The sequence below is a fragment of the Salmo salar genome, chromosome ssa09 (assembly GCF_905237065.1).
Source record: "Salmo salar chromosome ssa09, Ssal_v3.1, whole genome shotgun sequence".
NCBI classification, from domain to species: Eukaryota; Metazoa; Chordata; class Actinopteri; order Salmoniformes; family Salmonidae; genus Salmo; species Salmo salar.
This window is the reverse complement of record NC_059450.1, coordinates 50645464-50664051: the sequence shown is the minus strand read 5'-3', so window position 1 is coordinate 50664051 and position 18588 is coordinate 50645464. Positions and strand designations below refer to the sequence as shown.

General features: G+C 45.4%; 1 protein-coding gene across 7 annotated transcripts in view; it reads right to left on the bottom strand.

Moving 5' to 3' along the window:
* Positions 1–18588, bottom strand: part of LOC106611399 (dynactin subunit 1) — a 338889-nt gene that overhangs the window by 56475 nt on the left and 263826 nt on the right. For all 7 annotated transcript variants that reach the window (XM_045723788.1, XM_045723789.1, XM_045723790.1 and 4 more), the window contains 6 exons: positions 10277–10381; positions 3943–4257; positions 3278–3430; positions 2521–2681; positions 1667–1904; positions 920–1132 (listed from right to left, as the gene is read on the bottom strand). In XM_045723788.1, coding sequence (XP_045579744.1) covers positions 920–1132; positions 1667–1904; positions 2521–2681; positions 3278–3430; positions 3943–4257; positions 10277–10381 — 1185 coding nt within the window. The remainder of the gene's footprint in view (positions 1–919; positions 1133–1666; positions 1905–2520; positions 2682–3277; positions 3431–3942; positions 4258–10276; positions 10382–18588) is intronic.

Here is an 18588-nt window from a genome sequence, read left to right as displayed (position 1 = left end):
CATAATGACTCAATCGTATACAGAACACTGGATGGTCCGTATTAAATATCATGAATGATGGGTGGGGATTTTCTCTCTTATAATGATGTTTGTGTTCAATTTGATTTCATACTCTTTACTTTGCAATACAGGAACGTCATTAATGCTGTTCCTAAAGCCTTTCTTTGATATTTTCTAATAGGAATATGGAATTTATGACCAATGTTGTAATAAATCGTACAAAATGTTCCATCCACAAAGTAAAATTTATGAAGACTTCCCCCAACATTATTGTTTTCCAACATGAATTCCAAATGTATACAAAATCCCTTAAAGAGTTACAGCCTTTAAAAAGCTAGAAATTCTTTTTTAAAAAACGGCCTACAGTATTTGGCATCGATAGGAGTCAGAATTGACTACAAAGTGTAAACAGGATCATTTTGGTCATAAAGTCAGTCTGGTCTAAAATGGAGTTTGCAACATGTGTGTGTCACAATGGGTAAATGAAGGTCGGGCTTTTTGATTTGCTCTCTATCCAAATGCATAGACAGTGAGACAGACCTGCCCAACAGCTCCGACTTTGTTTACATGAGACAACACGTTGCGTATTTGTTAACTTGAGATATACTGCACCATACACCTTAGCTAGATGTAAAATTACGCAAAATATTGTATTATTTTCTATATAAATACTGCTCAGGCCTCTGTCTATATGATATTGTGCCAAAACTGTGGCCAGTCTCTACCCGCTGTAACCCAAACCAAGTCTGATCTGGTTACCTGCTGTAGGAAGATGAGTGTTGATTGGTTACCTACTGTAGGAAGGTGAGTGCTGATTGGTTACCTGCTGTAGGAAGGTGAGTGCTGATTGGTTACCTGCTGTAGGAAGGTGAGTGCTGATTGGTTACCTGCTGTAGGAAGGTGAGTGCTGATTGGTTACCTGCTGTTGGAAGGTGAGTGCAGCAGGTATCCCAGGTACGTCCGTACCAGGCATGCGTCGGCGGATCTTCTTACAGAACTGTCTGATGTCAGAACAGGAAGTCTCTAGATCCTTCAGCAGCACGGCCAGGTCCGTCTTCTCCTGCCCTGTGTGAAGGAACGCACGCAAACGACCAACCTCCACACACATACAGTCCAACGCACTCTGGGTAAACTACAGACAGGGAGAGAGGGGGAGGGAGAGGGGGAGGGGGGAGAGGGAGAGAAAGAGATAGAGGGGGAGGGAGGGGAGGAGAAAGAGGGAGAGAAAGAGAGCGAGATAGCGGGAGAGGGAAGGGGGAAAGAGGGAGAGAAAGAGAGCGAGATAGCGGGAAAGGGAGGGGGAAAGAGGGAGACAAAGAGAGAGAGATAGCAGGAGGGAGGGAGCAGGGGGGAGAAAGAGGCCGAGAAAGAAAGAGATAGATAGCGGGAGAGGGAGCGAAAGAGAAGGAGAGATAGCGGGAAAAGGGGGAGAGGGAGATGGGGGAAGAGGGAGAGAAAGCGAGAGAGAGATAGCGGGAGAGGGAGGGGGGGAGAAAGAGGGAGAGAAAGCGAGAGAGAGATAGCAGGAGAGGGAGCGTGTAAGAAGAAGTCACGTGGAGATACATAGTTCAAGGTACCCACTAGGTTTAACAACATCCTTCCAGTCAGATTTTGTGACTTAAAAGTTTTTGGCATTGAACACACTTGGAATAAAGATTCTAGGTACCCTGATGTGATCAGCCAGGTGCATGGTGCAGTCTTCTGTCTGCTCTGTCAGGTGGATACTGTACAGGTGCTGGTAGTATTTGATGGCCTTGGTGAGTGGCGCCACGTGCACCGTCTCATCCAGCTGGTCTTTGTGCAGCAGGTCAATCAGGAAGTCCAGGGAACGTTCGTGCACGCCCATCTCCGGGTACAGAGTCCCGATCTTCTGATATACTTCGACACTGCATTGGTTCAGCGCACTACACACACACACACAATAGGTGAGTGAGATCTTTCCATGTAGAAGACTGACTTATTGTTCATATTGATGTAATGTAGCAGACTGAAAGGTGTTCATATTTATGTAATGTAGCAGACTGATTTACTGTTCATATTGATGTAATGTAGCAGACTGACTTAGTGTTCATATTGATGTAATGTAGCAGACTGACTTAGTGTTCATATTGATATAATGTAGCAGACTGACTTAGTGTTCATATTGATGTAATGTAGCAGACTGACTTAGTGTTCATATTGATGTAATGTAGCAGACTGACTTAGTGTTCATATTTATGTAATGTAGCAGACTGACTTACTGTTCATATTTATGTAATGTAGCAGACTGATTTACTGCTCATATTGATGTAATGTAGCAGACTGACTTACTGCTCATATTGATGTAATGTAGCAGACTGACTTATTGTTCATATTTATGTAGTGTAGCAGACTGACTTACTGCTCATATTGATGTAATGTAGCAGACTGACTTCCTGTTCATATTCATGTAATATAGCAGACTGACTTACTGTTCATATTTATGTATTGTAGCAGACTGACTTACTGCTCATATTGATGTAATGTAACAGACTGACTTACTGTTCATATTTATGTAATGTAGCTTGTAGCAGACTGAGAGAGTAGACGAGTCCAGCAGCAAAGCTCAGCTGTTCCCCAGCCGCTCCTCTCATCCCGCTCCTCTCCACACAGTTGTCGTTCAGATCAAACTTCTCCTGGGCCTGCTTACTGATCAGCGCCGCCTGGGGACGCAGGCGCGCATATAACTGGCGGGATTTTAAACCCGGCTCTCCCAACGAGAGAAAACCAATGCGTTGACCGTTAGACCAAAAAAAGGACATGACCTTATTTTCGGGCCAGGACCAACGCTCATTTTGAAAAATCGCAGGCGGAGTTACCTCATCCAGTGACTATGAGCAGTTATGACCCACTCATGTCCGGTACACACACAGACCGCAAATTTAGCAGGCCTCATAATGTTTGAAGACAAACAAACCCCTTTCAAAGATAACAACAATGTGGGGACCTATCAGCAGAGATGTGGGGACCTATGAGCAGCAATGTGGGGACCTATGAGCAGCAATGTGGGGACCTATGAGCAGCAATGTGGGGACCTATCAGCAGCAATGTGGGGACCTATCAGCAGCAATGTGGGGACCTATCAGCAGCGATGTGGGGACCTATGAGCAGCGATGTGTGGACCTATCAGCAGCAATGTGGGGACCTATGAGCAGCAATGTGGGGACCTATCAGCAGCAATGTGGGGACCAATGAGCAGCAATGTGTGGACCTATGACAGAACACATACACAGCTCTCTCTCTCTCTCTCTCTCTCTACCTTGAAGATCAGTCTTGGTATGAGCAGAAGAACCAGAATACAGTCGTGGTCTCCTCCATGACGTAGGAAGGAGTCGGGCATGAAGGAGGTGAGGAGAGACACCTGTCTGTTGGCCTGGCCCACTTCCATCTTCCTCAGCTCCATCTCTATGGCCTGGAGACACGCAGAGACACACACAGAGAGAGAGAGACACACACACAGAGAGAGAATCACACACACAGAGAGAGAGAGACACACACAGAGAGAGACACACACAGGGAGAGAGACACACAGAGAGAGAGAGACACAGCAAGAGAGGGGGAGAGAGAGGGAGAGAGAGAGATACACACACAGAGAAAGACACAGAGAGAGACACATAGAGAGAGCAAGAGAGAGAGAGACAGAGACAGAGAGAGAAAGAGCGAGAGAGAGAAAGAGCGAGAGACAGAGAGAGAGAGACAGAGACAGAGAGAGACAGAGAGAAAGAGAGCGAGAGAGAGAGAGCGACAGAGAGAGAGAGAGAGAGAGAGAGAAAGAAAGAGAGACAGAGAGACACACGCAAAAACAGATAGTTTAGACTACACCAATGTATTTTTCACAGCGTATTTCAGGCTGTTAGTGGACAGGAAGTCATGGTACTGTTGTGGACAGGGACACTGTCGACCAGGGCACTGTGTACAGCTCACCTTGGCATAGGCCTTAGTCTCAGCAAACTTGATCTTGAAGTCAAACATCTCAGCCGGAGGTTGCTGCTGCTGCTGTTGTTCAGCTGTGGCTTCCTGCTGGCTGGTCAGCTCTCTGTTCACTTCCTGCAGGTGAGCGGTCAACTCGCGGTACTTCTTGATGGTCTGTTGATAGTCGGCTACGGTCTCCTGAGCAGCCTCCACCCGTTTCTCCGCCTCCCTGACCCTGCCTCCGCCCAGATCCAGCATCTCTCTGAGCTCCAACTCCGTCTCTCTGGCGTTCTCCTGCAGCTCGTCATTCATTTCATTGATGGCTTCCTGTAGAAAACGGACCAATCACAGAGCACAAGATCACACTTAAGTGTGTTTTTTTTGGTAGAGCGAAAAAATAAATAAATATGCATTTCACTGTAAGGTCTACACCTGTTGTATTCAGCATTTCACTGTGAGGTCTACACCTGTTGTATTCAGCATTTCACTGTGAGGTCTACACCTGTTGTATTCAGCATTTCACTGTGAGGTCTACACCTGTTGTAGTCAGCATTTCACTGTGAGGTCTACACCTGTTGTAGTCAGCATTTCACTGTGAGGTCTACACCTGTTGTATTCAGCATTTCACTGTGAGGTCTACTACACCTGTTGTATTCAGCATTTCACTGTGAGGTCTACTACACCTGTTGTATTCAGCATTTCACTGTGAGGTCTACACCTGTTGTATTCAGCATTTCACTGTGAGGTCTACTACACCTGTTGTATTCAGCATTTCACTGTAAGGTCTACTACACCTGTTGTATTCAGCATTTCACTGTGAGGTCTACACCTGTTGTATTCAGCATTTCACTGTGAGGTCTACACCTGTTGTATTCAGCATTTCACTGTGAGGTCTACTACACTTGTTGTATTCAGCATTTCACTGTAAGGTCTACTACACCTGTTGTGTTCAGCATTTCACTGTGAGGTCTACTACACCTGTTGTATTCAGCATTTCACTGTGAGGTGGATATGTGTCTTCTTGAGTAAAATAAAGAAAAACCTGTGAATGAGTAGGTATGTCCAAACTTTTGAGCAGTAGTTTAACTATTCTGACCCTTCACTCAGTACTTTGTTGAAGCACCTTTGGCAGCGATTACAGCCTCCAGTCTTCTTGGGTATGACTCTACAAGCTTGGCACACCTGTATTTGGGGAGTTTCTCCCATTTTTCTCTGCAGATCCTCTCAAGCTCTGTCAGGTTGGATGGGAGAGTCGCTGCACAGCTATTTTTAGGTCTCTCCAGAGATTTTCGATCGGGTTCAAGTTCAGGCTCTGGCTGGGCCACTCAAGGACATTCAGAGACTTGTCCCGAAGCCACTCCTGCGTTGTCTTGGCTGTGTGCTTAGAGTCGTTGTCCTGTTGGAAGGTGAACCTTCACCTTCGACTGTCAACTGTGGGACCTTATATAGACAGGTGTGTGCCTTTCCAAATCATATCAAATCAATTGAATTTACCACAGGTGGACTCCAATCAAGTTGTAGAAACATCTCAAGGATGATCAATGGAAACATCAATGGAAACAGGATGCACCTGAGCTCAATTTAGAGAGTTACTTTTTAGTCATTTCTAAAAACCTGTTTTCTCTTTGTGTATTGTGTATAGATAGATTGATGAGGAAAAAAAATAAACGTAATCAATTTTACGATAAGAGTGTAACGTAACAAAATGTGGAAAAAGGGGAAGGGGTCTGAATTCTTTCCGAATGCTACGTACTGTCACGCCCTGGCCATAGAGAGATTTTTTATTCTCTATTTTGGGTAGGCCAGGGTGTGACTAGGGTGGGCATTCTATGTTCCTTTTTCTATGTTCTTTATTTTCTATGTTTTGGCCAGGTATGGTTCTCAATCAGGGACAGCTTTCTATCGTTGTGTTGTGTTGTGGGAAGTTGACTTTGTTTATGCCACATAGCCTTTAGCTTCACGGTTTGTTGGGTAGTGTTTATTTGTTTTGTTCTGCGTCTTTTCTAATAAAAATAACATGTACGCTCACCACACTGCACCTTGGTCCTCTCCTTTCAACCGACGTGACACGTACACATTCAGTGACGTCACAATTATCAGCTATGTATGACTATTGATTGATTGATTGATTGATTGATTGATTGATTGATTGATTGATTGGCCATTCATTCACTGAAGTGAGCAGAGTGAAGAGAGACACATTAGTGCATGGGTAGGTAGGCCTACCAACGGAAAACATCTGAAAGCGTTGCTGTTTGTAGTTATTAAATTCAGACCACAGAAATAACCAATGTTTATCAAAAATGTCTAGGAAGTAAACCAAATTCTAATTAAACTCCACATTTTACCCCGTTGAAAAACATTGAAGATCATTTGAATTTCAGTGTACTTCCTGAATTGACTGGAAGTGAAATGAAATTGACGCCCAACCATGTCTGTCTGTTGGTCTGTGGTGTGTCTGTCCAAGTTGGTCTGTGGTGTTTCTGTCCCAGTTGGTCTGTGGTGTGTCTGTCCCAGTTGGTCTGTGGTGTTTCTGTCCCAGTTGGTCTGTGGTCTGTCCCAGTTGGTCTGTGGTGTGTCTGTCCCAGCTGGTCTGTGGTGTTTCTGTCCCAGTTGGTCTGCGGTGTTTCTGTCCCAGTTGGTCTGTGGTGTTTCTGTCCCAGTTGGTCTGTGGTGTGTCTGTCCCAGCTGGTCTGTGATGTTTCTGTCCCAGCTGGTCTGTGTCTGTCCCAGCTGGTCTGTGGTGTTTCTGTCCCAGCTGGTCTGTGGTGTGTCTGTCCCAGTTGGTCTGTGGTGTTTCTGTCCCAGCTGGTCTGTGGTGTTTCTGTCCCAGTTGGTCTGTGGTGTTTCTGTCCCAGCTGGTCTGTGGTCTGTCCCAGTTTGTCTGTGGTGTGTCTGTCCCAGCTGGTCTGTGGTGTGTCTGTCCCAGTTGGTCTGTGGTGTTTCTGTCCCAGTTGGTCTGTGGTGTTTCTGTCCCAGCTGGTCTGTGGTGTGTCTGTCCCAGCTGGTCTGTTGGTGTGTCTGTCCCAGCTGGTCTGTGGTGTTTCTGTCCCAGCTGGTCTGTGGTGTTTCTGTCCTAGTTGGTCTGTGGTGTGTCTGTCCCAGCTGATCTGTGGTGTGTCTGTTGGTCTGTGGTGTTTCTGTCCCAGTTGGTCTGTGGTGTGTCTGTCCCAGCTGGTCTGTGGTGTGTGTGTCCCAGCTGGTATGTGGTGTTTCTGTCCCAGTTGGTCTGTGGTGTTTCTGTCCCAGCTGGTCTGTGTCTGTCCCAGCTGGTCTGTGGTGTGTCTGTCCCAGCTGGTCTGTGGTGTTTCTGTCCCAGCTGGTATGTGGTGTTTCTGTCCCAGCTGGTCAGTGGTGTGTCTGTCCTATTTGGTCTGTGGTGTGTCTGTTGGTCTGTGGTGTTTCTGTCCCAGTTGGTCTGTAGTGTTTCTGTCCCAGTTGGTCTGTGGTGTGTCTGTCCCAGTTGGTCTGTGGTGTTTCTGTCCCAGTTGGTCTGTGGTGTTTCTGTCCCAGCTGGTCTGTGGTGTTTCTGTCCTAGTTGGTCTGTGGTGTGTCTGTCCCAGCTGGTCTGTGGTGTTTCTGTCCTAGTTGGTCTGTGGTGTGTCTGTCCCAGCTGGTCTGTGGTGTGTCTGTTGGTCTGTGGTGTTTCTGTCCCAGTTGGTCTGTGGTGTGTCTGTCCCAGCTGGTCTGTGGTGTGTCTGTTGGTCTGTGGTGTTTCTGTCCCAGTTGGTCTGTGGTGTGTCTGTCCCAGCTGGTCTGTGGTGTTTCTGTCCCAGCTGGTCTGTGGTGTTTCTGTCCCAGCTGGTCTGTGGTGTTTCTGTCCCAGCTGGTGTGTGGTGTTTCTGTCCCAGTTGGTCTGTGGTGTGTCTGTCCCAGCTGGTCTGTGGTGTTTCTGTCCCAGTTGGTCTGTGGTGTTTCTGTCCCAGCTGGTCTGTGGTCTGTCCCAGTTGGTCTGTGGTGTGTCTGTCCCAGTTGGTCTGTGGTGTGTCTGTACCAGCTGGTCTGTGGTGTTTATGTCCCAGTTGCTCTGTGGTGTGTCTGTTGGTCTGTGGTGTTTCTGTCCTAGTTGGTCTGTGGTGTTTCTGTCCCAGTTGGTCTGTGGTGTTTATGTCCCAGTTGGTCTGTGGTGTGTCTGTTGGTCTGTGGTGTTTCTGTCCCAGTTGGTCTGTGGTGTGTCTGTCCCAGTTGGTCTGTGGTGTTTCTGTCCCAGCTGGTCTGTGGTGTTTCTGTCCCAGTTGATCTGTGGTGTTTCTGTCCCAGTTGATCTGTGGTGTGTCTGTCCCAGCTGGTCTGTGGTGTTTCTGTCCTAGTTGGTCTGTGGTGTGTCTGTCCCAGTTGGTCTGTGGTGTTTCTGTCCCAGCTGGTCTGTGGTGTTTCTGTCCCAGTTGATCTGTGGTGTTTCTGTCCCAGCTGGTCTGCGTCTGTCCCAGTTGGTCTGTGGTGTTTTTGTCCCAGTTGGTCTGTGGTGTGTCTGTCCCAGTTGGTCTGTGGTGTGTCTGTCCCAGCTGGTCTGTGGTTTTTCAGTCCTAGTTGGTCTGTGGTGTTTCTGTCCCAGTTGGTCTGTGGTGTTTATATCCCAGTTGGTCTGTGGTGTGTCTGTCCCAGCTGGTCTGTGGTGTTTCTGTCCCAGTTGGTCTGTGGTGTTTCTGTCCCAGCTGGTCTGTGGTGTGTGTGTCCCAGCTGGTATGTGGTGTTTCTGTCCCAGCTGGTATGTGGTGTTTCTGTCACAGTTGGTCTGTGGTGTTTCTGTCCCAGCTGGTCTGTGTCTGTCCCAGATGGTCTGTGGTGTGTCTGTCCCAGCTGGTCTGTGGTGTTTCTGTCCCAGCTGGTATGTGGTGTTTCTGTCCCAGCTGGTCAGTGGTGTGTCTATCCTATTTGGTCTGTGGTGTGTCTGTTGGTCTGTGGTGTTTCTGTCCCAGTTGGTCTGTGGTGTTTCTGTCCCAGTTGGTCTGTGGTGTGTCTGTCCCAGTTGGTCTGTGGTGTTTCTATCCCAGTTGGTCTGTGGTGTTTCTGTCCCAGTTGGTCTGTGGTGTGTCTGTCCCAGTTGGTCTGTGGTGTTTCTGTCCCAGCTGGTCTGTGGTGTGTCTGTCCCATTTGGTCTGTGGTGTTTCTGTCCCAGCTGGTCTGTGGTGTGTCTGTCCCAGTTGGTCTGTGGTGTGTCTGTCCCAGTTGGTCTGTGGTTTTTCTGTCCCAGCTGGTCTGTGGTGTTTCTGTCCTAGTTGGTCTGTGGTGTGTCTGTCCCAGCTGGTCTGTGGTGTTTCTGTCCTAGTTGGTCTGTGGTGTGTCTGTCCCAGCTGGTCTGTGGTGTGTCTGTCTGTCTGTGGTGTTTCTGTCCCATTTGGTCTGTGGTGTTTCTGTCCCAGCTGGTCTGTGGTGTGTCTGTCCCAGTTGGTCTGTGGTGTGTCTGTCCCAGCTGGTCTGTGGTGTTTATGTCCCAGTTGCTCTGTGGTGTGTCTGTTGGTCTGTGGTGTTTCTGTCCTAGTTGGTCTGTGGTGTTTCTGTCCCAGTTGGTCTGTGGTGTTTATGTCCCAGTTGGTCTGTGGTGTGTCTGTTGGTCTGTGGTGTTTCTGTCCCAGTTGGTCTGTGGTGTGTCTGTCCCAGTTGGTCTGTGGTGTTTCTGTCCCAGCTGGTCTGTGGTGTTTCTGTCCCAGTTGATCTGTGGTGTTTCTGTCCCAGTTGATCTGTGGTGTGTCTGTCCCAGCTGTTCTGTGGTGTTTCTGTCCTAGTTGGTCTGTGGTGGTTCTGTCCCAGCTGGTCTGTGGTGTTTCTGTCCCAGCTGGTCTATGGTGTTTCTGTCCCAGTTGATCTGTGGTGTTTCTGTCCCAGTTGATCTGTGGTGTGTCTGTCCCAGCTGGTCTGTGGTGTGTCTGTCCCAGTTGGTCTGTGTCTGTCCCAGCTGGTCTGTGGTGTGTCTGTCCCAGCTGGTCTGTGGTGTGTCTGTCCCAGCTGGTCTGTGGTGTTTCTGTCCCAGTTGGTCTTTGGTGTTTCTGTCCCAGCTGGTCTGTGGTGTGTCTGTCCCAGCTGGTCTGTGGTGTGTCTGTCTCAGCTGGTCTGTGGTGTTTCTGTCCCAGCTGGTCTGTGGTGTGTCTGTCCCAGCTGGTCTGTGGTGTGTCTGTCCTCGTTGGTCTGTGGTGTGTCTGTCCCAGCTGGTCTGTGGTGTTTCTGTCCCAGCTGGTCTGTGGTGTTTCTGTCCCAGTTGGTCTGTGGTGTGTCTGTCCTAGTTGGTCTGTGGTGTGTCTGTCCCAGCTGGTCTGTGGTGTGTCTGTCCCAGCTGGTCTGTGGTGTTTCTGTCCCAGCTGGTCTGTGGTGTGTCTGTCCCAGCTGGTCTGTGGTGTGTCTGTCTCACCAGATCAACGACGGTCTCTCTCAGCTCTCTGACTTTCTCCTCCAGGTCCAGATTCCTCTCTGTCAGAGTCTCCACCATCTCCTCAGCTCCTAGAGCCCCATCCACCTGGAACACAGATCACAACACAACCATCAGCCCCATCCACCTGGAACACAGATCACAACACAACCATCAGCCCCATCCACCTGGAACACAGATCACAACACAACCATCAGCCCCATCCACCTGGAACACAGATCACAACACAACCATCAGCCCCACTACCTGGAACACAGATCACAACACAACCATCAGCCCCATCCACCTGGAACACAGATCACAACACAACCATCAGCCCCATCCACCTGGAACACAGATCACAACACAACCATCAGCCCCATCCACCTGGAACACAGATCACAACACAACCATCAGCCCCATCACCTGGAACACAGATCACAACACAACCATCAGCCCCATCCACCTGGAACACAGATCACAACACAACCATCAGCCCCATCCACCTGGAACACAGATCACAACACAACCATCAGCCCCATCCACCTGGAACACAGATCACAACACAACCATCAGCCCCATCCACCTGGAACACAGATCACAACACAACCATCAGCCCCATCCACCTGGAACACAGATCACAACACAACCATCAGCCCCATCCACCTGGAACACAGATCACCAAACAACCATCAGCCCCATTTACCTGGAACACAGATCACAACACAACCATCAGCCCCATACACCTGGAACACAGATCACAACGCAACCATCAGCCCCATCTACCTGGAACACAGATCACAACACAACCATCAGCCCCATTCACCTGGAACACAGATCACAACACAACCATCAGTCACATCCACCTGGAACACAGATCACAACACAACTATCAGGGACTATAATTATTCTTATTCCCTCACCAGCAGCCGTGTTAAGAGTTTGTAACATAAACCTTTCCTTTACAGGAAACCTGGGAATTTGGGGAAAGTTCCCAGACTTGTTGAACCCTATAAAAACACAGGAAAATCTGTATTTTGACTGCACTGTGCCTTCCAAAATAGATAAGTCCAGGTAGTCACAAAAATAGATGGGTGTTGGTTTAATTGTGATTTTAATGAATCAAGTGGCAGTTTTTTTTCTTCCTGTGAGCGAGGAGCGTTTTTTACATTTTTTTAGCAGAGTGGTTGGAAAGGACGTCTTCCGACCGCTCAACTCCGCTCACATGCTCTGCTTAGCGGTAAATTAACGGGGAAAAAAATTACAGTACGAGTAGATTTTGAACCCTTTAAAAAAAAAAAAAAAGATAACTGGAAAAGCCAAGATAATCAGGTGGGCGGGGCATGCGCGTTGCTACTCATTACATCATAAAGGCCACTGTGGAAAAACAGCTGCCCATTCAACATAACTATATACATGTAGGTTAGTAGTTCTAAAGAAAAAAACAATTTTGGGGGGTTCTCATAGGCTTACAATGTTTTTTTATTTATTTTTTAATCGCTAAGATTATATTTGGTTGTGATAGTTGCAAAGTAACTCTTAAAAAAAAAAAAAGATATATCTGTTATTTTACCAGGTAAGTTGACTGAGAACACGTTCTCATTTGCAGCAACAACCTGGAGAATAGTTACAGGGTAGAGGAGGGGGATGAATGAGCCAATTGTAAGCTGGGGATGATTAGGTGGCCGTGATGGTTTGAGGGCCAGATGGGGAATTTAGTCAGGACACAGGGGTTAACACCCCTACTCTTACGATAAGTGCCATGGGATCTATAATTACCTCAGAGAGTCAGGACACCCGTTTAACGTCCCACCCGAAAGACGGCACCCTACACAGGGCAATGTCCCCAATCACTGCCCTGGGGCATTGGGATATTTTTTTAGACCAGAGGAAAGAGTGCCTTCTACTGGCCCTCCAACACCACTTCCAGCAGCATCTGGTCTCCCATGCAGGGACTGACCAGGACCAACCCTGCTTAGCTTCAGAAGCAAGCCAGCAGTGGTATGCAGGGTGGTATGCTGCTGGCCTTTTGGATTTCAGCAGTTGTTAGCTAGAATGCCAATGCTCATTGACATACAGTTCCTTCAGAAAGTATTCATACCCCTTGACCTATTCCACATTTTGTTGTTTTACAGCCTGAATTCAAAATAGATTCATATTTATTTTTTATTATTATTTTCAGAATTCTTCAAGCTCTGTCAAAATGGTTGTTTATCATTGCTAGACAACCATTTTCAAGTAAAATTAAGTCAAAACTGTAACTCGGCCACTCAGGAACATTTACTGTCTTCTTGGTAAGCAACTCCAGTGTATATTTGGCCTTGTGTTTTAGGTTATTGTCCTGCTGAAAGGTGAATTCATCTCCCAGTGTCTTGTGGAAAGCAGACTGAACCAGGTTTTCCTCTAGGATTTTTCCATTCTGTTTATTTTTTTATCATGAAAAACTCTCCAGCCCTTAACGATTACAAGCATACCCATAACATGATGCAGCCACCACCATGCTTGAAAATATGGAGAGTTGTACTCATTTTTTGCAGTTTTACTTTAGTCCCTTGTTGGAAACAGGATGCATGTTTTGGAATATTTGTATTCTGTACAGTATTCCTTCTTTTCAATTAGGTAAGTATTGTGGAGTAACTACAATGTTGTTGATCCATCCTCAGTTTTCTCCTATCCCAGCCATTAAACTCTGTAACTGTTTTAAAGTCACCATTGGCCTCATGGGTGAAATCCCTGAGCGGTTTCCTTCCTCTCCGGCAACTGAGTTAGGAAGGACGCCTGTATCTTTGTAATGGCTGGGTGTATTTATGCATCATCCAAAGTGTAATCAATAACTTCACCATGCTCAAAGGGATATTCAATGTTCGAAAAACATAATCCCACTTTGTCATTCTGGGGTATTGTGTGTTGGCCAGTAACAAAAATAATCTCAAAATAGTCCACTTTAGATTCAGTCTTTAAAACAAGAAAATGTGGAAAAAAGTCAAGGGGTGTGAATACTTTCTGAAGGCGCTTGTAGGCTGCAGAAAAGCTAGCCAAAGACCAATTTACTGATTGAAGTTTAAGTGTATTTTTAAGTAGTAAGTAATGTAGCTGATTTGCGATGATAACACAAACACTATATTTAAGCAGGTTATTTATACAAGCCTTTACAATCCAATTATAATCCAAAAGTAGTGTGAAATGCACTCGTAAACAACACGTAAATGGATGCTTTTTTTTTTGCTGACGGTCTATTAATAAAAACTCTCCAGTGTTTTCCTCCAAAGTGAAAATACTGCTTTAGCGTATGGACCCACTATTTGAGATAAAAACAGATAACAGGTCTTGATGAAGATCTCTGTTGGAATTGAAACGTTGTCTGTTTGTCTCAATATATATATAACAACAGTGTTTCAAGTGAGGCTGAACATACTGATTTGGGTCTCATTTTATACTATAGCTTTGCTCATAAAAAAAAAATGCATGACTGAAGCCCAAACGAGAGTTGTCTTGGGGTTGTGAATCCATGTGTGTGTCCTCTTGTATTGCACTTTGGAAGCGTTTGTACAGTCGAGGACAAAAGTTTTGAGAATGACACAAAATATTACATTTTCACAAAGTCTGCTGCCTCAGTTTGTATGATGGCAATTTGCATATACTCCAGAATGTTATGAAGAGTGATCAGATGAATTGCAAAGTCGCTCTTTGCCAGTAACCGAAAGGTTGCTGGATCGAATCCCCGAGCTGACAAGGTCAAAATCTGTCGTTCTGCCCCTGAACAAGGCAGTTATAACCCACTGTTCCCCAGGCCCTGAGTAAGGCAGTTATAACCCACTGTTCCCCGGGCCCTGAGTAAGGCAGTTATAACCCACTGTTCTCCGGGCCCTGAGTAAGGCAGTTATAACCCACTGTTCCCCTGGTCGATGAAGATGTGGATGTTGATAATGGCAGCCCCCCCCCCCAGCACCTCTCTGATTCAGAGGGGTTGGGTTAAATGCGGAAGACACATTTCAGTTGAATACATTCAGTTGTACAACTGACTAAGAAGTCCCTTATCCTAGTAGTATCGAAAGAAAAGGGAGCGCTGTACTCAGATCAGCTTTCTACATTCTAATCTTACCTCATTATATCATTCGAATTATTTCACAATACTGACCACGGATCAGCTCCTATTATCACCCTACGGCTGCAAATATTGAGGCGGATTATACTTATGTTTACCAAATAAAAATTCACAAAATCACTGATTTGGCACATCATTGATCACATTAGGCTACACAGCCTGAAATATATTGAGTCAAATTACAGACAGTAGCCTACAAGTAGCAAAATAGAACTCAATTGATTGAACATGATTAAAATAAGCATACAGCCTATTATATATTATGTTATCTCTTTTTCATTTGAATAATATTTTTATACGTTGAGTGTTTGTATCGATTGGAAAGACGTTGGCAACTTTGTATTTGAAGTCAACTTTGTTCGTAAATTATCGGTGTCACAGAGAGACGGATAAACCATTTGATTCTGTGTTTAGGGGAGATCTTCTGTGTATAAAGGGGACGTTTGAGGGCAAAATAGCATCTAAATAGCGTTAGATTACGAGAGTTTTCAAGTGCGACGTTAATAACGATTGTTTTGGGAAACAGCTCAGAGATTTAACAATGCTCCTAAGAAACTAACGATGAATTTTGCCTTAAAATGCTTTTGCGAAACCAATCCTTGGTCTTGTGTCTGGAAGTATTTTAGGCTAACTAGTGCTAAAGTAGGTTTGACTTTGGATAGCCTATCTCTGGGGCTAGTTAGAGACAGTCAATAAATTACACAATGAAAATGGGACAATATTTAGTTTGTATATGAATTTCTATAATTTTATAGTAGGTTTGAGGTTTTTAACTCATTGAAATTTTTAGCTATTTAAACTTTTTTTTATATCGTCCCATGTACATTGTGTAATTTACTGATGGTTCCTAACTAGCCCCGTCGGAATATCCAAAGTCAAACCAAATTTACCACGGGCATTACAATCGGGTTGCGTGCAGCTGCGCTCGAAATTGATGATTACTTGGGTGCTGTTGTAACGTATGCTTCCAACTCACACTCTCAAACACCTATATCACCTGAATGCAGCTCACTCTCCAGATCCCAATCACCTGAATTCTGATCACCTGTTCACACACTTGTACAGTGGGGCAAAAAAGTACTTAGTCAGCCACCAATTGTGCATGTTCTCCCACTTAAAAAGATGAGAGAGGCCTGTAATTTTCATCATAGGTACACTTCAACTATGACAGACAAAATGAGAAGAAAAAAAATCCAGAGAATCACATTGTAGGATTTTTCATGAATTTATTTGCAAATTATGGTGGAAAATAAGTATTTGGTGATAACAAAAGTTTATCTCAATACTTTGTTATATACCCTTTGTTGGCAATGACACAGGTCAAACATTTTCTGTAAGTCTTCACAAGGTTTTCACACACTGTTGCTGGTATTTTGGCCCATTCCTTTATGCTGATCTCCTCTAGAGCAGTGATGTTTTGGGGCTGTTGCTGGGCAACACGGACTTTCAACTCCCTCCAAAGATTTTCTATGGGGTTGAGATCTGGAGACTGGCTAGGCCACTCCAGGACCTTGAAATGCTTCTTACGAAGCCACTCCTTCGTTGCCCGGGTGGTGTGTTTGGGATCATTGTCATGCTGAAAGACCCAGCCACGTTTCATCTTCAATGCCCTTGCTGATGGTAGGCTTTGTTACTTTGGTCCCAGCTCTCTGCAGGTTATTCACTAGGTCCCCCCGTGTGGTTCTGGGATTTTTGCTCACCGTTCTTGTGATCATTTTGACCCCACGGGGTGAGATCTTGTGTGGAGCCCCAGATCGAGGGAGATTATCAGTGGTCTTGTATGTCTTCCATTTCCTAATAATTGCTCCCACAGTTGATTTCTTCAAACCAAGCTGCTTACCTATTGCAGATTCAGTCTTCCCTGCCTGGTGCAGGTCTACAATTTTGTTTCTGGTGTCCTTTGACAGCTCTTTGGTCTTGGCCATAGTGGAGTTTGGAGTGTGACTGTTTGAGGTTGTGGACAGGTGTCTTTTATACTGATAACAAGTTCAAACAGGTGCCATTAATACAGGTAACAAGTGGAGGACAGAGGAGCCTCTTAAAGAAGACGTCACAGGACTGTGAGAGCCAGAAATCTTGCTTGTTTGTAGGTGACCAAATACTTATTTTCCACCATAATTTGCAAATAAATTCATTAAAAATCCTACAATGTGATTTTCTGGATTTTTTTCCCACATTTTGTCTGTCATAGTTGACGTGTACCTATGATGAAAATTACAGGCCTCTCTCATCTTTTTAAGTGAGAGAACTTGCACAATTGGTGGCTGACTAAATACTTTTTTGCCCCACTGTATGTCATTATCACACACTATTTAGTTCAGTTCATTGCACCCCATCATTGTGAGGTATTGTTTGTTTTGTTACACATTCTATTCAGGGCTCTGTTAATTTCTGTATTAGTCCTCCTGTGTATCATCATTTTTCAACATCCTCACTAACGACGTCTGTTGCCTATTTCCTGCCTGTACTTTTGCCAGATCAGATTTCCTGTCATCAACCTCTTCTGCCTGCCCCTGGACCCAGCGACCTGTCTCCTCCTGTGGTCCTTTACTAATAAAACAACCTGCTGCGTCCTGCGCTTGAAAACTAGCTCTCTGTCTCCCATCTTACTCATTACAGGTGTGGGCATATGGGCAGGATTGAAATAGACCCAACCCAAGGAAAACTATTGCATATCCTTAATTCCCGTGACATACAATCTTTTTCCTAATCATCTCGGAAATCTCAGTTTTGGACGAGACTGATTTTATGACCAAAATGATCCTATTTACACTTGAGTCAATTTTTTTTACACTAGAAAAATGTTTCTGTCTCATATCAATGGCATTTAGGCTGTTTTCAACCAGACAAGTTGCCCTTTTTCCGATTCAGTTGGACTTTAACTAAATATGTAGAGCTTATTAATTATGTAAATGATAATGGTTATAGATAAAGACACAGTTATGGATATAAATATGTAAAGATACAATCAGTATAATCAGAGCTCTGTATTTATTTGGACAGTGAAGCAAACATTTAAAAAAATGTGGCTCTATACTCCAGCATTTTGGACTTGAGATAAAAAAAAAAGTCATATTAGGCAACAGTACAGAATGTCACCTTTTATTTGAGGGTATTTTTGTTTTACCGTTTTTAGATATATTGTTTTTGACTTTGTGTACCTAGTTCCCCCAATTTGAAGAAGTTATAAGTATTTAGACAAATAAAACATTTGTTGGGTTGCCACGGCGATAATGTACTGACTTGTTCAGTAATTGAAGTTGGAAATTCAAACATTGCAGATTGTGAAATACATTTTTAACGCAACAGCAACCAATTGATTACATTTTTTAAAATATATATACAACTGTCATGTATAGCCAGAGCCTGCATGAGCCGTCCTCGCGCTCTTTCCCAGCTTGGAAAGAAAGTTTAGCACGGTGTATAAAATCAGTCTATTAATTCCCACAGTCCATGTCAACTGGTGTGACCGACACATTCTGTCGCCAAAGAGCCAACATGGCTCACAGTATACCCGGTCTATTTTTGGTGAATAACACAACCATCTCCGGTCAATCTGACTACCATGTTTTTAAAAAAATCTGTAGTAGAACTCATTTGAAATGCACCTGCCCTTTATGGCTCTAGGATCGGTCGGTTTGTCTCCAGAATCGGTCGGTTTGTCTCCAGAATCGGTCCGTTTGTCTCTAGGATCGGTCCGTTTGGCTCCAGGATCGGTCCATTCCTCTCTACGATCGGTCCGTTTGGCTCTAGGATCGGTCCATTTGGCTCCAGGATCGGTCCGTTTGGCTCCAGGATCGGTCCATTCCTCTCTAGGATCGGTCCGTTTGTCTCTAGGATCGGTCCGTTTGGATCTAGGATCGGTCCGTTTGGCTCTAGGATCGGTCCGTTTGTCTCTAGGATCGGTCCGTTTGGCTCTAGGATCGGTCCGTTTGGCTCTAGGATTGGTCCATTTGCTTTAGGATTGGTCCGTTTGGCACCAGGATCGGTCCGTTTGGCTCTAGGATCGGTCCGTTTGGCTCTAGGATTGGTCCTTTTGTCTCTACGAATGGTCCGTTTGGCTCTAGGATCGGTCCGTTTGGCTCTAGGATCGGTCCGTTTGTCTCTAGGATCGGTCCATTCCTCTCTGGGATTGGTCCGTTTGGCTCTAGGATCGGTCCGTTAGGCTCCAGGATCGGTCTGCTTGTCTCCAGGATCGGTCCGTTTGGCT